This window comes from Bombina bombina, chromosome 2, assembly GCF_027579735.1.
Source record: "Bombina bombina isolate aBomBom1 chromosome 2, aBomBom1.pri, whole genome shotgun sequence".
NCBI lineage: Eukaryota > Metazoa > Chordata > Amphibia > Anura > Bombinatoridae > Bombina > Bombina bombina.
This window is the reverse complement of record NC_069500.1, coordinates 763,418,623-763,438,834: the sequence shown is the minus strand read 5'-3', so window position 1 is coordinate 763,438,834 and position 20,212 is coordinate 763,418,623. Positions and strand designations below refer to the sequence as shown.

Genomic DNA, 20,212 nt, shown 5'->3' with positions numbered 1-20,212 from the left:
CTGATAAATTGATTTTTAGGGATATTTGTTTTCCATTTGGTTAAGTGACAGCTGTTATGTATATAGTTATTTGCGTCAGTTTTTTTGAAGAATGTCTTTGTTGTGATTGTCTTATCTATTATTTCAATTTCTATGTCTAGAAAGTGGATTTTATTGGTACTAAATTCATGGGTGAAACTGAGACCTAGTGTGTTGTTATTTAAATCTTCTAAAAAGAGTTCTAATAGTTCTGGTTCACCCTTCCAGATGATGAATAGGTCATCTATATAACGGTAATAGAGCACAAGGTTCGCCCCCCAGGGACTAGAATTAATATAGTAGTTTTCAAAATATCCCATAAATAAATTTGCATAACTGGGGACGAACCTTGTGCCCATTGCAGTACCTCTATGTTGTAAATAGATTTCTTCATTGAAAAGTAAAGAAATATTGTATAATATGAAGTTAATGCAGTTTAATAGAAATTTATTTTGTTCCTTATCAAATCGGGATCTTTGTCTAGGAAAAATTTGGTGGCTTTTATACCTTTTTGGTGATCAATGTTAGTATAAAGAGAGTTGACATCGCATGTCACTAAGAGGTAGTTATCTTTCCAGGATAACGTTTTCAGAGCATTTAGTAATTGGGTAGAGTCTTTGAGATAAGATGGCAATTGTGTAACATAAGTTTGCAAAAAGAAATCAACATATTGTGAAAGGTTTGAAGCAAGGGATCCTATACCGGATATGATGGGTCGTCCGGGGGGTCTTGTCAGATTTTTATGAATTTTAGGAAGTATGTAAAATGTAGGAGTAATAGGGTTTTTGATATTGAGAAAATCAAATTCGTTTTTTGTTAGTAATCCTAAGTCCAGGGCTTGTTTTAGAAGATCTCCTAGTTTTTCTATTTGATTTTTTTATGGGATTTAGTCTAAGTTTTGTATATGTTGTTTGGTCGTGTAGCAGTCTATAAGATTCTTCTAAATAAAAGGAGGTGTCCATAAGCACAATTCTTCCGCCCTTATCTGCGGGCTTTAGGGTAGCATCTTTATTGTTTTTTAGATCTTTTACTATTTTTAGTTCTTTTTGGGTCATGTTCCAGTTTATATATTTGGTTTGATCAATTTTATCAATATCCTGTTTAACCATTTTCTCAAAGAGTTTGATGTCTTCGCTTTTTTCATTTGTTGGGTAAAATGTTGAAGTGGCTTTTAGGTTTGTATGTTTATATCTCAATTCATTATCTTTGAGGGTTTTGTTTTCCATAGGATTTTTGATGAAATATCTTTTTAGAGTGAATTTACGAATGAATTGGTTTATATTTATGAGTTTCAAATTTATTTAGTTTGCACGAGGGTGCAAATGATACACCTTTGTTTAACACTGATTCTTGAAGGGGATTTAGTGGGTATTTGCTGATATTAAATACTCCAGTGTGATTTATTTCTGTCTCTTTGGGGTTTTGTCTAGACTGTTTTCTACTCCTCCTACCTCTAATCCTCTTTTGCTTCTTCATTTGTGGAAGGATGTGATGTGTGTTGTGTTTTGATGTTCCTTCCCCCAAAGGGGCATTCTCTAAAAAAACATTTTGTTGTTGTGTGTGGTGTGGTGCAGGAGACCTAATATTTTCTTGCTCTAAAGGTTGAAATCTGTTTCTGGTTGGTACTCTCCAATCGGAGTTAGAATAACTTTTGGTTTTTTTTAAATGACTATAATGTGCATTTTTGTGTCTGTATTGGTTTGACTGACCATGGTTATGTCTATATGAATAGTGGTTATCAGATCTGGTATTGGATTCTTGATTCTCCCACTTTTGGTCATAGTTATCTCTGTGATACGGGTAATAACTATTTCTATTAGAATAAGAATTATTGTAATTTCCCCTATATGGGTATTCTCTTCTTTGGGTGTAGGCCCAATTTATCTGGGAGTCATGCTGTTTATGAGAGTCATAATTATTATGAGAATCGTAATTGGGAAAATAGTTTCTTGGAGGTCTTATATCCTGTCTTTTTTGAGTAGAGAAATGTTTTTCTTCAATTCTTGGTTCTGCATAGTATCGATCGTTAGTGTAATTGCTCGGAGGGTTTCTAATTGTATATGTTTGATTTTGGTGTTTATATGTTGTATCCACATTTCGTCTAAGCGAAGGGGTGTGGTTAGTTTGAATTCTATGTGTTGTGGTATTAGATGAAGTAGATATGGTATGTTTGGTATTTAACTTGTTATTTTTACCAAATATATGGGATCTATCTTTTTTATTTGGAGTGGGAATATAGCTCGTAGTGTTTTCGTTACTAAGATCAATTTCAATAGGTATCTCTATTTCTTTATTATCAGAGTAGTCTTCTAGGTCTCTATTATATTTGGACGATTTGTTAGCTAAAATACTTCCTTTAAAGCTAGAAATATTATTTAGAATTTCCTTTTGATAATTTATAAATTCTGTATTGTTCTCAAAGATTTTTAGACTATTCTTGTGTTGGTCTATTTCTGTTTTAATTTCTTTCAATGTGATATTTCTAGATTTAACTATAATTTTCATAAGTCCTAGGGAGGCTGTTTCGAGAATTTCGAACCATTCATTTGATAGTTCGTTGTTTAGAACAAATGTGCAGTTTTTCTTTAAACGGAGTCCTCTAGGGACCATATTGTTATCAATGTATTTCTCTGTGAATTTAATTTCTATAGTATTTTTCAACTCCTTTATCAAAAGATTTTCCAAATTATCGCAAAGTTCATTTAGATTTTTTTGAATATTTGGATGGGAATTTATTTCTAAGTTATCGTTATCTAAAGATATCCCTTGTAGGATTTCCTCTCTTTGAGCAAAAATGTCGATAATTGTTTTTTGTGTTTAAAAGTGCTCTTAGAAATTTGGTGTTGATTATAGTTATTCTTAAGTGAGATTATCTATATAAATAAATTGAATTAGGGTAATATCAAGAGATAAAAAATCATTATATATATATATGTATATATGAGGTTGTTGAGGTGTGTCTCAAACTCTGTGGAAGGAAAGTGTTAAAAGTGACAGGAGCAGTGTAGAGTGAGTGCACCTTTGGTGATATTTGTATAAGCAATGTATAAGCTACATTGAGAGTAATGGCGCGGTCGTGCCGGGATGTAACTAGACAGCTGGCCAGATATGCTCTGAGGGAAAACCAGACCCGCTCAGTAGAGCACAGAGGGCGGGTCTTAAAAACCCTCTTTTTTAATAAAAAATTACCGGCAATATTAGGTTACATAAAGCTAGCACTAATATAATGTTATATAATTCTGCACTATGTGCAGAATTATATAACATTATTTTCTAGGTTTACTGGCACTTTAATGTAAGTACAAGTTACATAACTTACTTAGGCCCTGATAATCAAAAGTGCTGCGATGTGGCGATATATTCAAAAGGGATCAGACACGTTGAGAAAGCTGGCAGAATATTCCAAGAGGCTGACATCAGTTATTAAAGGCAGCATTGCCTGCAGGTGGTTTACTATACATCTCAATGGGTGGCGATGCTGGCAAAATATTCCAAGCAGCATCTGAACCGATATTGGTAATGTAATGTAAAGGATCCCTTTTAACCTTTTAAATAGATCACCAAACCTAATATGCATAACTATGAATTCCTAAACTGCCAATTAAAATACCCCACCGCAATAAACTCCCTAACCTACTTAACCCCTACACCGCCAATAACCCACCGCATTATCCCCTAACCTACTTAATCAGATATGCTCTGAGGGAAAACCAGACCCGCTCAGTAGAGCACAGAGGGCGGGTCTTAAAAACCCTCTTTTTTAATAAAAAATGCCCGGCAATATTAGGTTACATAAAGCTAGCACTAATATAATGTTATATAATTCTGCACTATGTGCAGAATTATATAACATTATTTTCAAGGTTTACTGGCACTTTAATGTAAGTACAAGTTACATAACTTACTTAGGCCCTGATAATCAAAAGTGCTGCGATGAAGGATCCCTTTTAACCTTTTAAATAGATCACCAAACCTAATATGCATAACTATGAATTCCTAAACTGCCAATAAAAATACCCCACCGCAATAAACTCTCTAACCTACTTAACCCCTACACCGCCAATAACCCACCACATTATCCCCTAACCTACTTAACCCCTACAATGTTAATACCCCACCAGATTATCCCACTAACCTACTTAACCCCTACACAGCCAATACCCCTCTGCATTATCCCCTAACCTACTTAACCCCTAAACCACCACAACCCCACTGCAATATCCACTATACCACTTAACCCCTAAACTGCCAATAATCCTTAGCAATAACTTTCCTACTCTACTTAACCCCTAAAATTGTACAAAAGCAGAGAATTGTAAATATATTAAAATCACGTTTCAAGCGGTCAATTGTTTCAAAACATCATGCAAAACAATGCATTTGAAAAGTTTGTTTTTGGTGGGTGATAGATGTTTTTATGCCCCTGAAAACAATATTTATGATCATAGATTTGCTCATCTATATAACTTTTGCAGTAAACAATATTTTAAAAACATATTTGAGTATAACTGAAAGAGTTAATGATTTACCTAAAAAGGTGTTAAGTCATAATAATGCATAATAAAAAGACAACGCAATAGCACTGAACTTTAAATGAGTAGTAGATTTTTTTTTCTGACAAATTTCAAAGTTATGTCTATTTGCACTTCTCCTGTATCATGTGACAGCCATCAGCCAATCACAAAGGGTGACTCAAAAATTGTAAACATTGTTGATGGAAGTAAATTTGAAAATTGTTTCAAATTGCATGCTCTGAATCATGAAAGTTTAATTTTGACTTGAGTGTCCCTTTAACTACTAGAGTAAGAAGGAAATTTGTCTGTAACTGACCTCAGCAGTAGCAACCAATAGTTTATAGAAAAAAAATCTTTCAATTATTTCTTCAACATTTAAACAACTAATATAACTTTAAAAATGAATGTGCATGTTATTCTCACACTAATCTTTAGTGTTTAATGTCACTTAATCTCACCAGTATACAAATTAAAGGGACATTCAAGTCAAAATTAGTCAAAAAGTTTCATGATTCTGGCTGTCACATGATACAGGAGGAGTGGAAAAAGACATAAAAAAAACCTACTACTCTCTTGAAGTTCAGACTTAGGGGTACATTTATCAAATCTTCAACTGTGAATACACTGTAATTCTGCGTAAAATTAGACGCTAAATTGATACGCCAACTAAACATTCTCTCCCGTGAGATCACTCCGACCCAAATCGATGGTTGCGTTATTTCAGCATATCACTGGTAATCCGACCTCACTTTGCTCCGAAATTAGAAATTTATCAAGCATTCAAGACGTACGCTAGCGTCTATTCTGACGCAGCGTACCTAACTTTAGATCCGCCACCTTTCAGCACGTGAATGCCATAGAAATCAATGGGATGTTACGGTATTAGAAAAGGGTGTGTGATAACACAGAAAGGTTGAATTTTATGCTGTTTCTTGTCACAAACAGCCATTAGCATTAATAAGCATTAATAATCCTTTAAAAAAAAATAAAAACATGAGATAAGCATATCATGATTTTTAGAAATACAAATAACCTTTAATATATGTGAAAATATCATATATCACATTTTTCGTCTAAATAAAATTAAAAAAAGTAAATTTCTATAGTATTTATTGTTTGTTCAGGTATAAAGCTAGCTATTTCAAGGACATTAACAGATAAAAAATCAAAGATTAGCTTTGAAGAAATGTGCTTGTTCATGGACAGGAATGAAATGGTATAAATAAAGTTGCAAAAAGAAGACAAAAATGTCTTCATTTGATGGACATTCAGGGTAGATGATTTGATAACTAAGGATATCCGCGACATCGATGCTTCTTATTTATCAACTGTCCGATGCTATTCACGCCGGACTTGACGCGCGTGAGTTAGACAGACGCGTTGATAAATAAGACCATTGAATGTAGATTCACGTCAGTGATGTCTGGGGAGCGCATTGACCGCAGCAAATGCATCTAGATTGACGCTTTGATAAATGGGCCTCTAATTGCTATTGCATTATCTTGTTATCATGCATTGGTTGATTATGCAAATCTACTGTATTTACTGGTCCCCTAAAACATACTAGCTATCATTTTTCTGAGGATGATCTGTCTAATCGCTTTTATGAAATATCTTACTTTCAGTAACAGGACAAGCACCATATATTCTGTAGAGAAGGATTACATAGGATACAACAGTAAAAATGTAACATAAAATAAACAATTCAAAGTAGAAGACATTGAGTAAAACTCTATAATTACCTTGTTCTCAAAAGCTGGTTTGATCATTATCTGGGAGCTGTCAGCAACCCCTTCTCCATTATCTCGCACATAATAAACCAGCAGGCGGCTCAGAGGTGCCATTACATGAGTGATCGGGAAATGCAAATATGTTACAAACATCTCTGGATCTTGAATAGATGGCTTCAGGGGATCTAAATAGTAGTATTACCAGGTTAAACACACAAGACATTAAAATAATCAATGGTAACAAGAGACCATTTAAAGGAACATAAACTTGACATTTAAACAATGCATAAAATGTTTCATTATTGCAATATACATTCATTATTTATTTTGCTACCTTTTTGCTTTAAAATACATTAAAAAAAATGTGCGTGTTTAACTTTCTCCCAGGGAGATTTGGGTTAATACTTTTAGGCAATTTATGCAAGCTTTTGTTTAATCTCTGGTTAATTTTCTAAGCGCTAATTGCTACCGCAAGCTCGTGGTAGCAATAGCCAGCCACTTGTAATGGCTGGTTAATTATTGCCGTTTGCCGGAGCGCAATAATTTAGCGCTCCACTTGTAATCTAAAATATCAATCAAATTGAACTTTATATTCTATATGCATCGAATGTAGGTGTGATCAGCTGTTCCATTAGACAGTAAAATAATATATAATAATAAAAATAATATAACTAACTAATACTAACACAGAGGAAGAGATGTTGTGTTAATGCGCTGCCTCCCCTGCCTCCTATGACTGCACGTCACTTAGTGAACAAGTCTAGCATAAGCTAGGGACTGGAAATAAAGAAAAGGATAAAGTTGGCCTTAGTATGCAACGTGATGTATACTGACTAGAAAGGATTTGTGTAGCATATATCTTAAATCAGTGTTTCTCAACTCCAGTACTCAAATACCCCATAACAGGACAGATTTTTATATTTTAACTAGAACACAGGTTAAATAATTAGCTGATTAATAACCATAGCAACTAACCTGCTCTCACCCTTCAGATGATTATTTCACCTGTGCTCTAGTTAAGAAATCCTTAAAACCTGGCCTGTTAGGGGTACTTCAGGACTGGAGTTGACTTGAGGGAACACAATAAATAATAAAACACTGTAATAGTATTAAATGGAACTCACCTGGTGCTAGAGAGACGGTCTCTGGTACATCTTTGTGAAGCGCCACAGTAGATGCTCTCTTGCTCCTCTGTAGAGTGACATTTCTTAACTGTTGCCCAGACAGCACAATATTCCCACGCGATGCAATCTCATAATGAAGAGTAAAGTTACATGGGCAAGTAGACTTCAAGGCAATCAAAGCCTCCTCACCTACCTACAACATATGCATGACAATGATATATTATGAGGAATCTAGAACGTAATATTACGCCCATTTTTCTTTTAATTTAAAAATACATATTATTTAAACTAAAAGCCAAACAAACAAAAAATAGGAGGGGGGCAGGATTAAATAAAAAAAAAATGACAATCAATGTAAAGAAAGATTGTTATCCCCTTTTATTTTAGTACCCACCTGCAAAGGCTTCTCAGGTGGGTGAATAAGTAAGTGACACTTGCTTGGAGAATACCAACTGCTTATAGACAAGTAGTTGGGCAGGTACTGGTCACCTGTCGGCTTCCCATCAATAGCTGTGACCTTTGTCTAGGTGTGAAGGATGAGAGGCTAATTAGCAAAGTAATTATTATTTTACTGACACATAAAGGTTAAGCAAATTATGCAATAAAGTTTTATTAACTAGTAGAAAAAACATAACAATAGCTACAAAAAACAAAACAAAAAAAACAAAAACAAAAAACAGATAACAGCACACAATATATCTAAATAGAAATGTTCATGATTAAAGTTAATATTGCATTATACCTGGGTTTATTCCAAAGATGTAATGATAGCTAAAGCAAGACGGGTAATTAAAATTAAATTACATCTTGTTGGATCTTAGTTTTAAAAATAGCTTAAATAACCATTAAATACAATAAAATTACATAGGGCCAGACTACAAGTGTAAGTTAACAGTTACACAAGAGCGATAAGGGGTTTATCGCGGCTGTTTGCAAGCATCGGGTATTCCACTCATATTATAAGTTGAAAGTAAACGAGATTGCTTGAGCACAATTTAAGTTAACGCTTGTCGGGTTAGTGTGACATTAGAGATCTGGTTAACTGTTTCATGAAACAAGAAAGTGTCACAAAACGCATCAAAAATACATTACAAAGTATAGTTAAACTCATAATAACACTATCTGATAACAATTATTTTAAAAAAAAGTTTGCACAAAAGTTATAAAGGCTCAAAGATATGAGGTCTCAGGTGTTATGGGAAAAAAAGCAGACAAAGGTCTTTACATTGAGATACATACATGCACATGTCTAAATATGTATATGTATGTATATGTTTATATGTGTGTACAGATGTATTTATATGTTTATGTATTTACAGACATATATACACATATAAACACATAAATACATATATACACATATATAGACATATATACTGTAAGTGCATTAGAGCCCTTTGCAGTTTGGCTTTTTACAAGAGTTGGGTTAGCGCACAAACAATAATAGTTTACTTTCAACAAGCGCTTACTTCTAGCACAGTTAACGTTCGAGCAGGAGCATTAAATAGTGCTCCACTTGTAATCTAGCCAATAATAAGCATATGGATAATAAAAAAGACAATGTAAAAGCACTTAGGGCCAAATTATAAAAAGCTTTCTGGGCTGGTGAGATTCTTTAAGAAAAATACTAATTTGCCCTACAGAATTTACTGTCTTTTATCGCAAATTAAAAGTTGGCGAGCTTTTATCAAAATGCTCAAAACACTAATTACACTGAAAGAAAAGCCTATGGGGTAGATTTATTAGTTTACGACCGCTGCTTCTTAACTTAAGTTTCATGCGGACCTGAAACGTCTGGGGTAGATTGCAGCATCGGCTGCTTGATAAATCTACCCCTTTGCATACGAAAATAACAGTGAGTTTAAAGTACAGTGAACTGGAACCACATAATTTGATTTGTATTAATGTATTGTTAAAGTTTAAACATGCAACAGGGTTCTCCCTTCATACTTTGTTCTCCATTGCAGACTTTTACATAGCAAATTTCTTTTATTTCAATGGGACACATCTCGCCACTCACAGGGACAGACCCTTTTTTTTATAGAATTCCATGAGGGCTGCCAGTGCAAGTGACAGACAGGAAAACCAGTCTAGGCCCCTTAGTCTGAATTTCAATTGAATAATAGATTTTTTTCTAACAAATTTCAAAGTTATTTCCATTTTCGTTAACCCTAATCATGTGACAGCCATCAACCAATCACAAAATATATATACATATATACTGGGAATTCTTACACATGTTCAGTAGTAGCTGGTTCCTCAGAAAGTGCGCATATGAAAAGATTTTTTGTATTTAAGTCATTTGGAAAGCAATTTAAAATTGTGTGCTCTGAATCATGAAAGTTTACTTTTGACTTTAGTGTGCTTTAGGTTTTAACATAGTAAAACATTAAAAATACAGAGTGAAAAACTCTGTGCTCGATTATGCAATTGCTGGGATAATTAGATAATGGAAGTAAATCGGAAGTTTTTTTAAAAATGACATGCTTTGGGTCCCATTTATCAAGCTCGCCAGAAACACCAGTTATGAAGCAGCGGTCTATAACCTTTCCGCCTGCTCTGAGGAGGAGGACAGAGATCACGTGAAATCAACCCAATCAAATACGATCGGGTTGATTGACACCCCCTGCTAGTGGCTGATTGGCCGCGAATCTGCAGGGGGGCGGCGTTGCACCAGCAGTTCAAAAGAGCTGCTGGTGTAATGCTGAATGCGGAGAGCATATTGCTCTCCGCATTCAGCGATGTCTGTCAGACCTGATCCGCTGATAGGATCATGTCGGACAGACATTTCATAAATAGCCCCTCTGTCTGAATCATGAAAATTAAAATCTTACTTTAGTGTCATTTCAATAATTTGCTTCAAAATTGTATAGGGTATACATTGTACATACTATTTTGTTCACTGCAGCAGTTTCTGAAATTATATTTCACTATGTCAATTTAGACATAATTCTGTTGTTTTACAGCAATAGTTTTGAAGATTAGTAATTTACGGTTTTAAAGGGACACGAAACCCAAACTATTTTTTTTCATGATTCAGACAAAGCATACAATTTTAAACAACTTTCCAATTTATGTCTTATCAATTTTGCTTCATTCTCTTGGTATCCTTTGTTGAAGAAGCCACAGTGTACTATTGGGTGCAAGCTGAACACTTTCCTAAGCTAATGACAAGAGGCATATATATATATACAGCCACCACTCAGCAGCTAGCTCCCAGTTCTTGAGCCTGCCTAGGAACTGTTTTCAACAAAGGATGTCAAGAGAACAAAGAAACTTACACCAAGATTACAAGTTTTGCGGTATGGTGCGGTACGGCTATACCGCTGAAAAATTGGCCATTGCACGTGGAATGGCATGTCTCCCGTATTACAAGTGGCGGCAGTATAGCTATAACGCAAACGTTTTAGCCTGTAATGTTACGATCAATTCTGCATTCAAAAAATGACATTTAAGTGCAAGATTTTCCCTACTGTTGTATCACAGGCTGTGCGGTTCGGCTAAAATGCTTGCGTTATAGCCTATACCGCGATCTGAGACCAGTAGTTATGGATTTTGTGAAACAAAATTGTTTCACAAAACTCATCCCCAGCATCGCAAATACTATAATAAACTTATTAACCCCTAATCCGCCGCCCACCCACATCGCCAAAACTAAATAAATCTAGTAACCCCTAAACTGCCGACCCCCCACATCGCTAATACTGTAATTAAACTATTAACCCCTAAACCGCTATCCCCCACGTTGCAACTACTAAACGAAACCTATTAACTCCTAAACCGCCGGCCCCCCACATCGCTACTAATAAACTAAACCTATTAACCCCTAAACCACCGCACCCCCACATCACAACACACTGAATTATACTATTAACCCCTAAACCTAACACCCCCTAATTTTAAATTAAATTTACAATATAACTATCTTTAAATAAATAAAAACTTACCTGTGAAATAAAAAAAAACTAAGTTTAAACTATAAAGTAACCTAACATTACTATTTTAAAACAATAAAATTAAGGAAAAATAAAAAACCTAAATTACATATTTAAAAATAAAAACTCTTTAAAACATTACAAAAAATAATAAACGAAATTATCCATAATAATAACAATTAAACCTAATCTAATACCCTCATAAAAACAAAAAAGCCCCCCCAAAAAATAAAAACACCCCCTAACCTAACAATAAACTACCAATAGCCCTTAAAGTGAATGTAAAGTTTCACGAATGAAAGCCCTGTTTTTAAAAATAATATTAAAAACAGGGGAACTTTCATTTCTGAAAGTTTACATTGCAGCCGTTTTTTTTAAAACACTTACCTTTCTTCCTTGCAAGCGTGGAACACCGGAGCAGAGATTCCCCCACCCCAGGTCATCTCTTCTTAAGTTAGAAATGACGAATCCGGCTTCCTCCAATAACGGCGTGGCCTCAGGCAATGTTTGCTCTGGGGGGGGGGAGCCGTTATTCGAGGAAGCTGGATTTGTAATTTCTGATGTAATTGCCCCTTTAGGGGAAATGGGTATCTTAGGTTTTTTTAAGACTTAGGTTTTTTATTTTGGGTTTTTTTTTGGGTGGGGGGGGTTTACTGTTAGTTACTTGGTAATTTTTTATGGTAAAAGATCTGGTTAACTTAGGGCAATGCCCTACAAAAGGCCCTTATAAGGGCTATTGGTAGTTCATTGTTAGGTTAGAGGGTGCTTTTATTTTGCGGTGGCTTTTTTGGTTTTATAGGGGTATTAGATTAGGTGTAATTTTTATTATTTTGGATAATTTTGTTTATTATTTTTTGTAATCTTAGATTTTTTTATTTTTTGTAATGTCAGTTTTTTTATTTTTAGTCGTACTGTTAGGATTTTATAATTTTGTAATGTTAGGTTTTTTTATTTTTCGTTTATTTTATTTATTTAATATAGTAATGTTAGTTTAATTTATAGTTTAAACTTAGTTATTTTTTAATTTCACAGGTAAGTTTTTATTTATTTAAAGATAGTTATATTGTAAGTTTAATTTAAAGTTAGGGGGGTGTTAGGTTTAGGGGTTAATAGTTTAATTTAGTGTGTTGCGATGTGGGTGTTTGGCGGTTTAGGGGTTAATAGATTTATTTTAGTAGTAGCGATGTGGGGGGCCAGCGGTTTAGGGGTTACTATGTTTATTATAGTAGTTGTGATGTGGGTGTGCGGCGGATTAGGGGTTAATAGGTTTAATATAGTATTTGCGATGTGGGAGCCGGCGGTTCGGGGTTAATAGCTTTATTATAGTATTAGCGATGTGGGGGCCGGCAGTTTAGGGGTTATTAGGTTTATTTAGTGTTGGCGATGTCAGAGGGCGAAGGTTTAGGGGTTAATCATTTTATTTTCAGTCAGCGATGTCGGGGGCGGCGGATTAGGGGTGTTTAGACTAGGGGTTTATGTTAGGGTGTTAGGTTTTAACGTAACTTTATTTTCCCCATAGACATCAATGCAGTTGAGTTATGGAGATCGCCATTCCGCGATCGCAGGTCTTAGCTTTTTTCTGACACTTTCTCCCTTATTGCACCACACCGCACAACAAGAGAAGGTTTTTCTGTAACTTGTAATGGCAGCACTATCGAAAGTGCGATACTGCTCATTTTTTGCGTTATTTACGCACCCGGTATAGCGCACAACTTGTAATCTTGGTGTTAGATAATAGAAATAAATGGGAAAGTTGTTTAAAATTGTATGATTTATCCAAATAATGAAAGAGAAATTTTGGGTTTCATGTCCCTTTAATGAAATTCTTCATAACTGTTAACTTTTTTTTTTTTTTATATATTAATTTCAGTCTACAGTTCCATCAAAAAGATAGTAAAGTAAAAATAAAACTTTCTTGATTTAGAATTTAAAAGAACTTTACAATTTACTTGACATCCTTAGTTGAAAAGCATACCTAGCAGTCTTAGAACCAGCAATGCGCTACTGGGAGCTAGCAAGTGACTAGTGGCTGCACATATATGCCTCTTGTCATTGGCTTATTCAATGTGTTCCAATTAGTGCATAGCTGCTCATGAGCCTACCTAGGTTTACTCTTCAACAAAGTATAACAGGAGAATAAAGCAAATATTAGAATTGTTTTTATTTTGTATCCAGTCAAAGCTGTGATTAAACTAACCCCATAAGGAGAGCATGGAATGGAAGGGGTTAATAACCACATCTGAGGCCATGAAGTAAGGAGAGGTGGGATTGAGGAATAAGGGGAGGGGTCTGGAGAGGAGATAAATATAGGGATCAGCGGAAGCCGTTAGGCTTTTTAAATGAAGCGGGAAAGAAGCTGGTAGCAAGGAGGAAGATGGCTGATGTTAAGTCCTTATTAGAGCAGGTAAAGAGTTTGGTGGAGAAGAGGGGACTTACCTGGCTGCAGCAGCGTTTAGCGGATCTGGAGAAAGAAGATGGCAGAGTAGGAGGTGTAACGGCCATGGAAGGGCCATCTGTTCAGCTGGAGCATCACGGGCAGCCTGTGCGCCACTCTCGTCCACCGGAGAAACTCAGCCCTTCCATTAGGACTAGGAGGTGGTCTGGTAGTCAGAGGAGCAGGGAAGCAGGAGCGGTGGTCACAGGTAGCAGCAAGGGGCCTGAAAGACCAAAACGGAGCACTGGGGTTTCGGCAGTGTGTCCCACGAATGGCAGTGGTGACAGGCCAGGAGCTGTGACGTCAGCACTAGGTATGCGCAGGGCAGAAGCAGCAGTGAGCAGGAGGCCTCACGGCGGAGCAGCGTGACGGAAGTGATACAGAGCGGAGTGAGGAGCAGTGGTGAGGGGTCTTTGGGTAGTATGCTGAGGGAGGTAGCGGTGAGTGGGTGGATGGAAGTGGGTAGGTTAGGCTCTGGGCATGGTGTTGAGAGGAATGGGGGTATCAGTAGATGGATATTGAAGGGGATCAGAGGGATAGTTGGGAAGTGGGTGACATTAGAGCAGGGGTATCCGGAGATAAGGAGGTCCAGAGGGAGGAGGCAGCATTAGAAGGAATCCAAAGGGGGCAAAGGGGGAAGATGGCGATGAGAGATAGGGTAGGTGATTTAATGTGTCGCATGCTTCAGGATGTAAGGGAATCAGTGAGGGGTTGATAGTAGTATGGCGGCAGGGAATAGAGAGAGTCAGAAGAAAAGGGTTTGTGGGGAGCAATGTTTGGGGAGGATGAGGGTACTTGGAGCAGGGTAGGGTATGGTTGGGAGGGGGACTTTGCATGTTCAGAGTAGTGAAGGTGTTCATGATTCTTTTGTAGAGCTGGAGGAGCTGGACGGCACCCCTGAAGGGCATTGCCCATGGCGCAATCGTCAATCGTTGCGGGACCTGGAGGAGGACGTGCTGTGCGTAAATGAATCCTACAGTGACTTTGCTGGGGAAGAGGCCATGGTGGTGGCACAAAGAGATCAGGACAATACGGTACAAGTAGGAGACATGGCTGGGTTGATGCAGCTGCTGCGTTCCTTGGTGCCTGGTGGGGGAATTGAGAAAGGGGAGGGAAGCAGGTGGGTACAGGGAGGATAGGCTAGGTAGGGGTGTCAGAGGGTTAGAGGGAGAGCATTATATGACCACTTCTCCCCTTTCCCAGAGACGCGCTCTAGCTAGTTCAAGGAGTGTGAGAAGAGACAGGAGCTGTTCTCGGTCTAGACAGCAGAGAGTGAGATCCTGGATGCCACAGAGGAGGCACAGAGATTTGGAGGAACACACATCACCCACTTGGCGTAGACTGGAATCAGAGCCTGGGTACAGGCATAGGAGGGAGCGATAACATTCTGTGGTTGTCAGGAAGCAGGCAGAGAAGGATAATGGAAGCTTGGCAAGAGGAGTGGAGGAATCCACGGCAGGCTCAAGAACGGGCAGAGGTCAGGAGAAGAAGGTGGACAAGGTGAGTCCGTCAGGTGAAGGGGGGATCCCACATAGGGTCAAGGAGAGTCTGCAGTCTAAAAGGACTGACCATGAGGAGTCTGAAGGAGCTGGTATCTCAGTTGGAGGGGAGGGACAACAGGGGACAGGTGGCGTAGGGTGAGGCTGCGGGTCAGGCATGGGTTCTGAGGAGGTCAGAACAGGCCATTATAGTGGGAGCACGTGGGGGGCCGGTTGTTCCTGAGGTGTTGGTAGCGGGGAGAAAAAGGGCAGGTGGCTGCGACACCAGTGGGAGAGGTTTTAAAGGTGGTGGATCAGGCGCTGAGGAGGCCATGCTTGTGCTCTGTGGGCCCATTGGGGATACATCTTAGTAAGGAGATAAAAGAGAAGATATGGAAGCGGGAGTTTGTGGAATTGTTTTCCCTGCTCCCGCTGGATCACCTCATTGAGGCGAAGGAGGATCTCAAAAAGGAACAGGGAAAGAAGGAGGAGGAAGAGAGGAAGAAGAGGTGGAGGAATTTCCCGAAAACATTTGCAAACTGGTCTAAGGCTTTCTGCATACTGGCTAGTGTGATAGGGGGAGAAACATCCAAACCAGTGCTCTGCAATGTTCTGTTACCTAAATGAAATCTCAGGGGCTCATCGGAATTATGGGGGTCTAGCTTGGTGGCGATATGATGAGCAGTTTCGTCAGTGGGTGGCGGTGCGTCCGGAGATGAGATGGGATGACCGCGAGATGGGGGTGTGGTTGGAGCTTATGACCCCATTGAGGAATCAGTCCTTTCGTGACACAGGAATGGGAGGAAGTGGAAGCATTGGAACGGGGGCAACTGTGTTGGCAATCTGCAAAGGTTTATGCTTAAAGTTCAATGAGGGAAGATTTGGTAGATTTGGTTCAGTGGTGATGGTGATTGAGTATGCTAGGCTATATAGGCCTCATGACATCCTGGTAATTCAATGAACTGGGTTTCATGACGCAAAAAGAACTAGTCGACAGGATTCATTGGGGGATGAGGAGGCTAAAGGAGTTGTTCCCTCAGTTGATCATTGTGTGCTCGGAAATTGAAACCAGACTGGTTTGGAAGTCCGTCTGGGATGTCAGGAGGCTGGAGTCTTCTAGAAAGAAGGTTAATCGAACAATTTATAGTTTTGTGGCCCAGTTAGGGGGGTTGGGCCTGAGACGCGTGGAATTTCAAGGAGAATCAGGGAATTTTTTTTTCCTGAAATATGGAGTGCATCTAAATGAAGTGGGTCTTCATCTCTTTAATTTTAACCTGAGGGAAGGGGTGTTAAAGGCCTTAGCCCATGTGGGTGGTGCTCAACCATAGGTAGTGCTGTGGCGGGTTCTGGCCTTATGAGGCGAATTTAAGTACAAGTGGGAACCTCCCCCCTTTAAACGGGGAGAGTTGATACATGTTGGGGCATGCCTGGCAGTAGCCAGTGGAAGGCACGTGAGACTAATTTGGGAGGCTGCACCTTTGGATATTATTAGAGTTATAATGTTTGATGGTTATGATCATTGATGTTTGGTTTTAATAAATGCGGGCTGCAGCCTTTACACCCCATATTAGGTAGTTGTGTCTTTATTTAAATGAGCGGAATGTGCCTAGTGTGTGTGTCAAACTAACCCCATAAGGAGAGCATGGACTGGAAGTGGTTAATGAACAAATCCAAGGCCATGAAATCAGGAGAGGTGGGATTGAGGAATAAGGGGAGGGGTCTGGAGAGGAGATAAATATGGGGATTAGTGGAAACCGTTAGGCTTTTTAAAAGAAGCGGGAAAAAAGCTCCCTCCCTCCCTAGGTTAAGGCAGAGGCTGTCGCAGCTGTTGAGGTTGCTGTCCTTATGAGGTGAATTTAAGTACAAGTGGGAACCTCCCCCCTTTAAACGGGGAGAGTTGATACATGTTGGGGCGTGCCTGGCAGTAGCCAGTGGAAGGCAAGTGAGGCTAATTTGGGAGGCTGCACCTTAGGATATTATCAGAGTTATAATGTTTGATAGTGATCATGTGCCGAGTGTGTGTGTCAATCATTAATTCTTCAAGATGTTACTATTTAATAGGTAACAGCATGAATAATACCCCCCATGCAGCATACCACATTATAGACTTATATATGACTTCATTTTTTTTATTTATTGTAACAAAGTTTAGTGCGATAAATTGTCAAGGTAACTGGGGTATATATATATATATATATATATACACACACAGAGAAGCACACTCACAGGAACGAACAACTGGCTCAATACTATTGTTAGCCTGTTCTATGGCGATTTACCACCTGGGTGCAGCTTCTTTTAGCCCAGTAATGCTTTTCACAGAGAAGAACTTTCCTTTAGTATATCAGTCTGATCCCGCCTATTACGGTCAGTCCAGCGCCGAAATACAAGGCAATTCCTTTCTGAACAAGGAACACAGCAACCCCAGATGATACTTTCGGCCTTCATTGGGCCTCGTCAGTGAGGTGTAGCTATATTCCTCTAAGCACACTAAGCAAGGAGTCCACATCTGGTTTCCCCTTTTTCCCATAGGGAGACAAAATACACACAGAGAGAAGCACACTCACAGGAACGAACAACTGGCTCAATACTATTGTTGGCCTGATCTATGGCCATTTACCACCTGGGTGCAGCTTCTTTTAGCCCAGTAATGCTTTTCACAGAGAAGAACTTTCCTGTAGTATATCAGTCTGATCCCGCCTATTACGGTCAGTCCAGCACTGAAATACCAGGCAATTCCTCTCTGAACAAGGAACACAGCAACCCCAGACGATCGTTTCGGCCTTCATTGGGCCTCATCAGTGAGGTGTAGCAGTATTCCTCTAAGCACACTGAGCAAGGAGTCCACGTCTGGTTTCCCCTTTTTCCCATAGGGAGACAAAATACATACAGAGAGAAGCACACTCACAGGAACGAACAACTGGCTCAATACTATTGTTGGCCTGATCTATGGCCATTTACCACCTGGGTGCAGCTTCTTTTAGCCCAGTAATGCTTTTCACAGAGAAGAACTTTCCTGTAGTATATCAGTCTGATCCCGCCTATTACGGTCAGTCCAGCACTGAAATACCAGGCAATTCCTCTCTGAACAAGGAACACAGCAACCCCAGACGATCGTTTCGGCCTTCATTGGGCCTCATCAGTGAGGTGTAGCAGTATTCCTCTAAGCACACTGAGCAAGGAGTCCACGTCTGGTTTCCCCTTTTTCCCATAGGGAGACAAAATACATACAGAGAGAAGCACACTCACAGGAACAAACAACTGGCTCAATACTATTGTTAGCCTGTTCTATGGTGAAGGTTTTGTCTGTAAATAGCTAGTGCAAAACAAACAATTGTAAAAGTACAGCTACATTACATGCAAGTCTGTGTTTTTTTTTTTTTGTTTTTTTTTTGCAAATGTAATTTTATTTTGCTTTTAATAAACCACAATTACACTCAATTTAATTCAGCTGATTTTACTCCTTGGTGTTTGTTGACAGTGGGAAAGGAGATAGCGGATATACCAAAGTGACATTCAGCTGGAGACTGAGATTACCAGACTGATATTTAGGCACTAAAAACCTTTAGTGAAACTTCCATTGTGAGTTTGGGTCCTTTGTTTTTATCATTGCTACTAGACTGTATCATGCTATGTGGCTCAACCTTGTCTATGTTTTCTGCAGATTAGGACAAGAGGTTTCTAGGCCATAGAGGAGGAGCAGCCTATTATACCCTTATTGGTGTTATAGTAATACTTCCCATGTGAAATATTTGAGCATTAGACTTTATTTGGCAGATTGTCACACTTACTACATATATTTTTTATTATACTTTTATTGAATATATTTATAAATATTTTATGCACGTAGCCCCCTATAGCCAAAAGTGTTTGTTTTTGTTTTTTTACCTTTTGTATTTTGCTTATCTAAAATACTTGTGTCCTCCCTTTTTTTTTTTTTTTTTTTTTTGAGGATTTTGCAAATGACAAAAATACATAGTACATGGTTTTAAGACAAATTGGATATAGACAAAACAAACAGGCTTAGTGCGGACACATGTATCACAATAATGCTTATACCTATCTATCCTCATTTTATATATATTTATATAATTTGAGTCCCAAATATAATTTAATTGGATCACTCTTGGATCTCAAATGTGATAAGCAAAAGAAATTGGGGATTCTCTAAGATATTAAAACCTAACTGCATTCTTTGGAACATAAATACACCATGAATATAACTATTTTAGGAAAAAGTGATTTAGTCCGGATAAACAATAAACAAATAAAATTTCTGCTCCTATTAAACATAAATGTGGTAAGTGAAACTGGAGTCACATAACTATAGGGGGAGTTTGCTATAGGGAAGAGAGCTCTCAGCTTGTTCCAGAAAATTGGATAGTAGGGGCATCCCATTAGCATTACGGTCTCAATTAACCCTTTAATTTTGAATGCTTTAAAGTTAGTGCCCTCCCTGACAGTTGTTGTTTTAATAGTGATTGAGCCCAGGCATTCAGTAAACATATATAATTTCTGCTCCCATTAAACATAGATGTGGTAAGTGAAGCTGGAGTCACATAACTGTAAGGGGAGTTTGCTATAGGAGAGGGTATTCTCAGCTAGATCATACAGATTGGATAGTAGGGACATCCCATTGGCATTACGATCTCAATTAGCCCATTAGTTTTAATATTTTAAAATTATAAAATTAGTTCCCTGCATGTTAATTGTTATTTTATTTGATTCTCTGTGAGGATCTGGGTTGGCCTCCTGAGATATATCACCCCCGCGGCCACGGCCGCTAGCCGCGTGGAGTCAGCACCCAGGTAATGACATAAGTAAAATGCTATCCCCACCTCGATATCCTATACAGGCCATCGCGAGAGAGATCGGCCCCCACAATTAGCCCAACCTTATTGTCACATAGCAACACACTACTTCATAAATCTACGTGGATTTTAAAAATTATAAAACATAAAGATGAACTCTTATTCTAA

The 20,212-nt window shown here is 38.3% G+C and overlaps 1 protein-coding gene across 1 annotated transcript in view; it reads right to left on the bottom strand.

Moving 5' to 3' along the window:
* Positions 1–20,212, bottom strand: part of CPAMD8 (C3 and PZP like alpha-2-macroglobulin domain containing 8) — a 276,510-nt gene that overhangs the window by 149,681 nt on the left and 106,617 nt on the right. The window contains exons 13-15 of the mRNA XM_053702891.1: positions 7,781–7,909; positions 7,387–7,579; positions 6,275–6,447 (exon numbers count right to left, since the gene is read on the bottom strand). Of these exons, the coding sequence (XP_053558866.1) occupies positions 6,275–6,447; positions 7,387–7,579; positions 7,781–7,909 (495 nt within the window). The remainder of the gene's footprint in view (positions 1–6,274; positions 6,448–7,386; positions 7,580–7,780; positions 7,910–20,212) is intronic.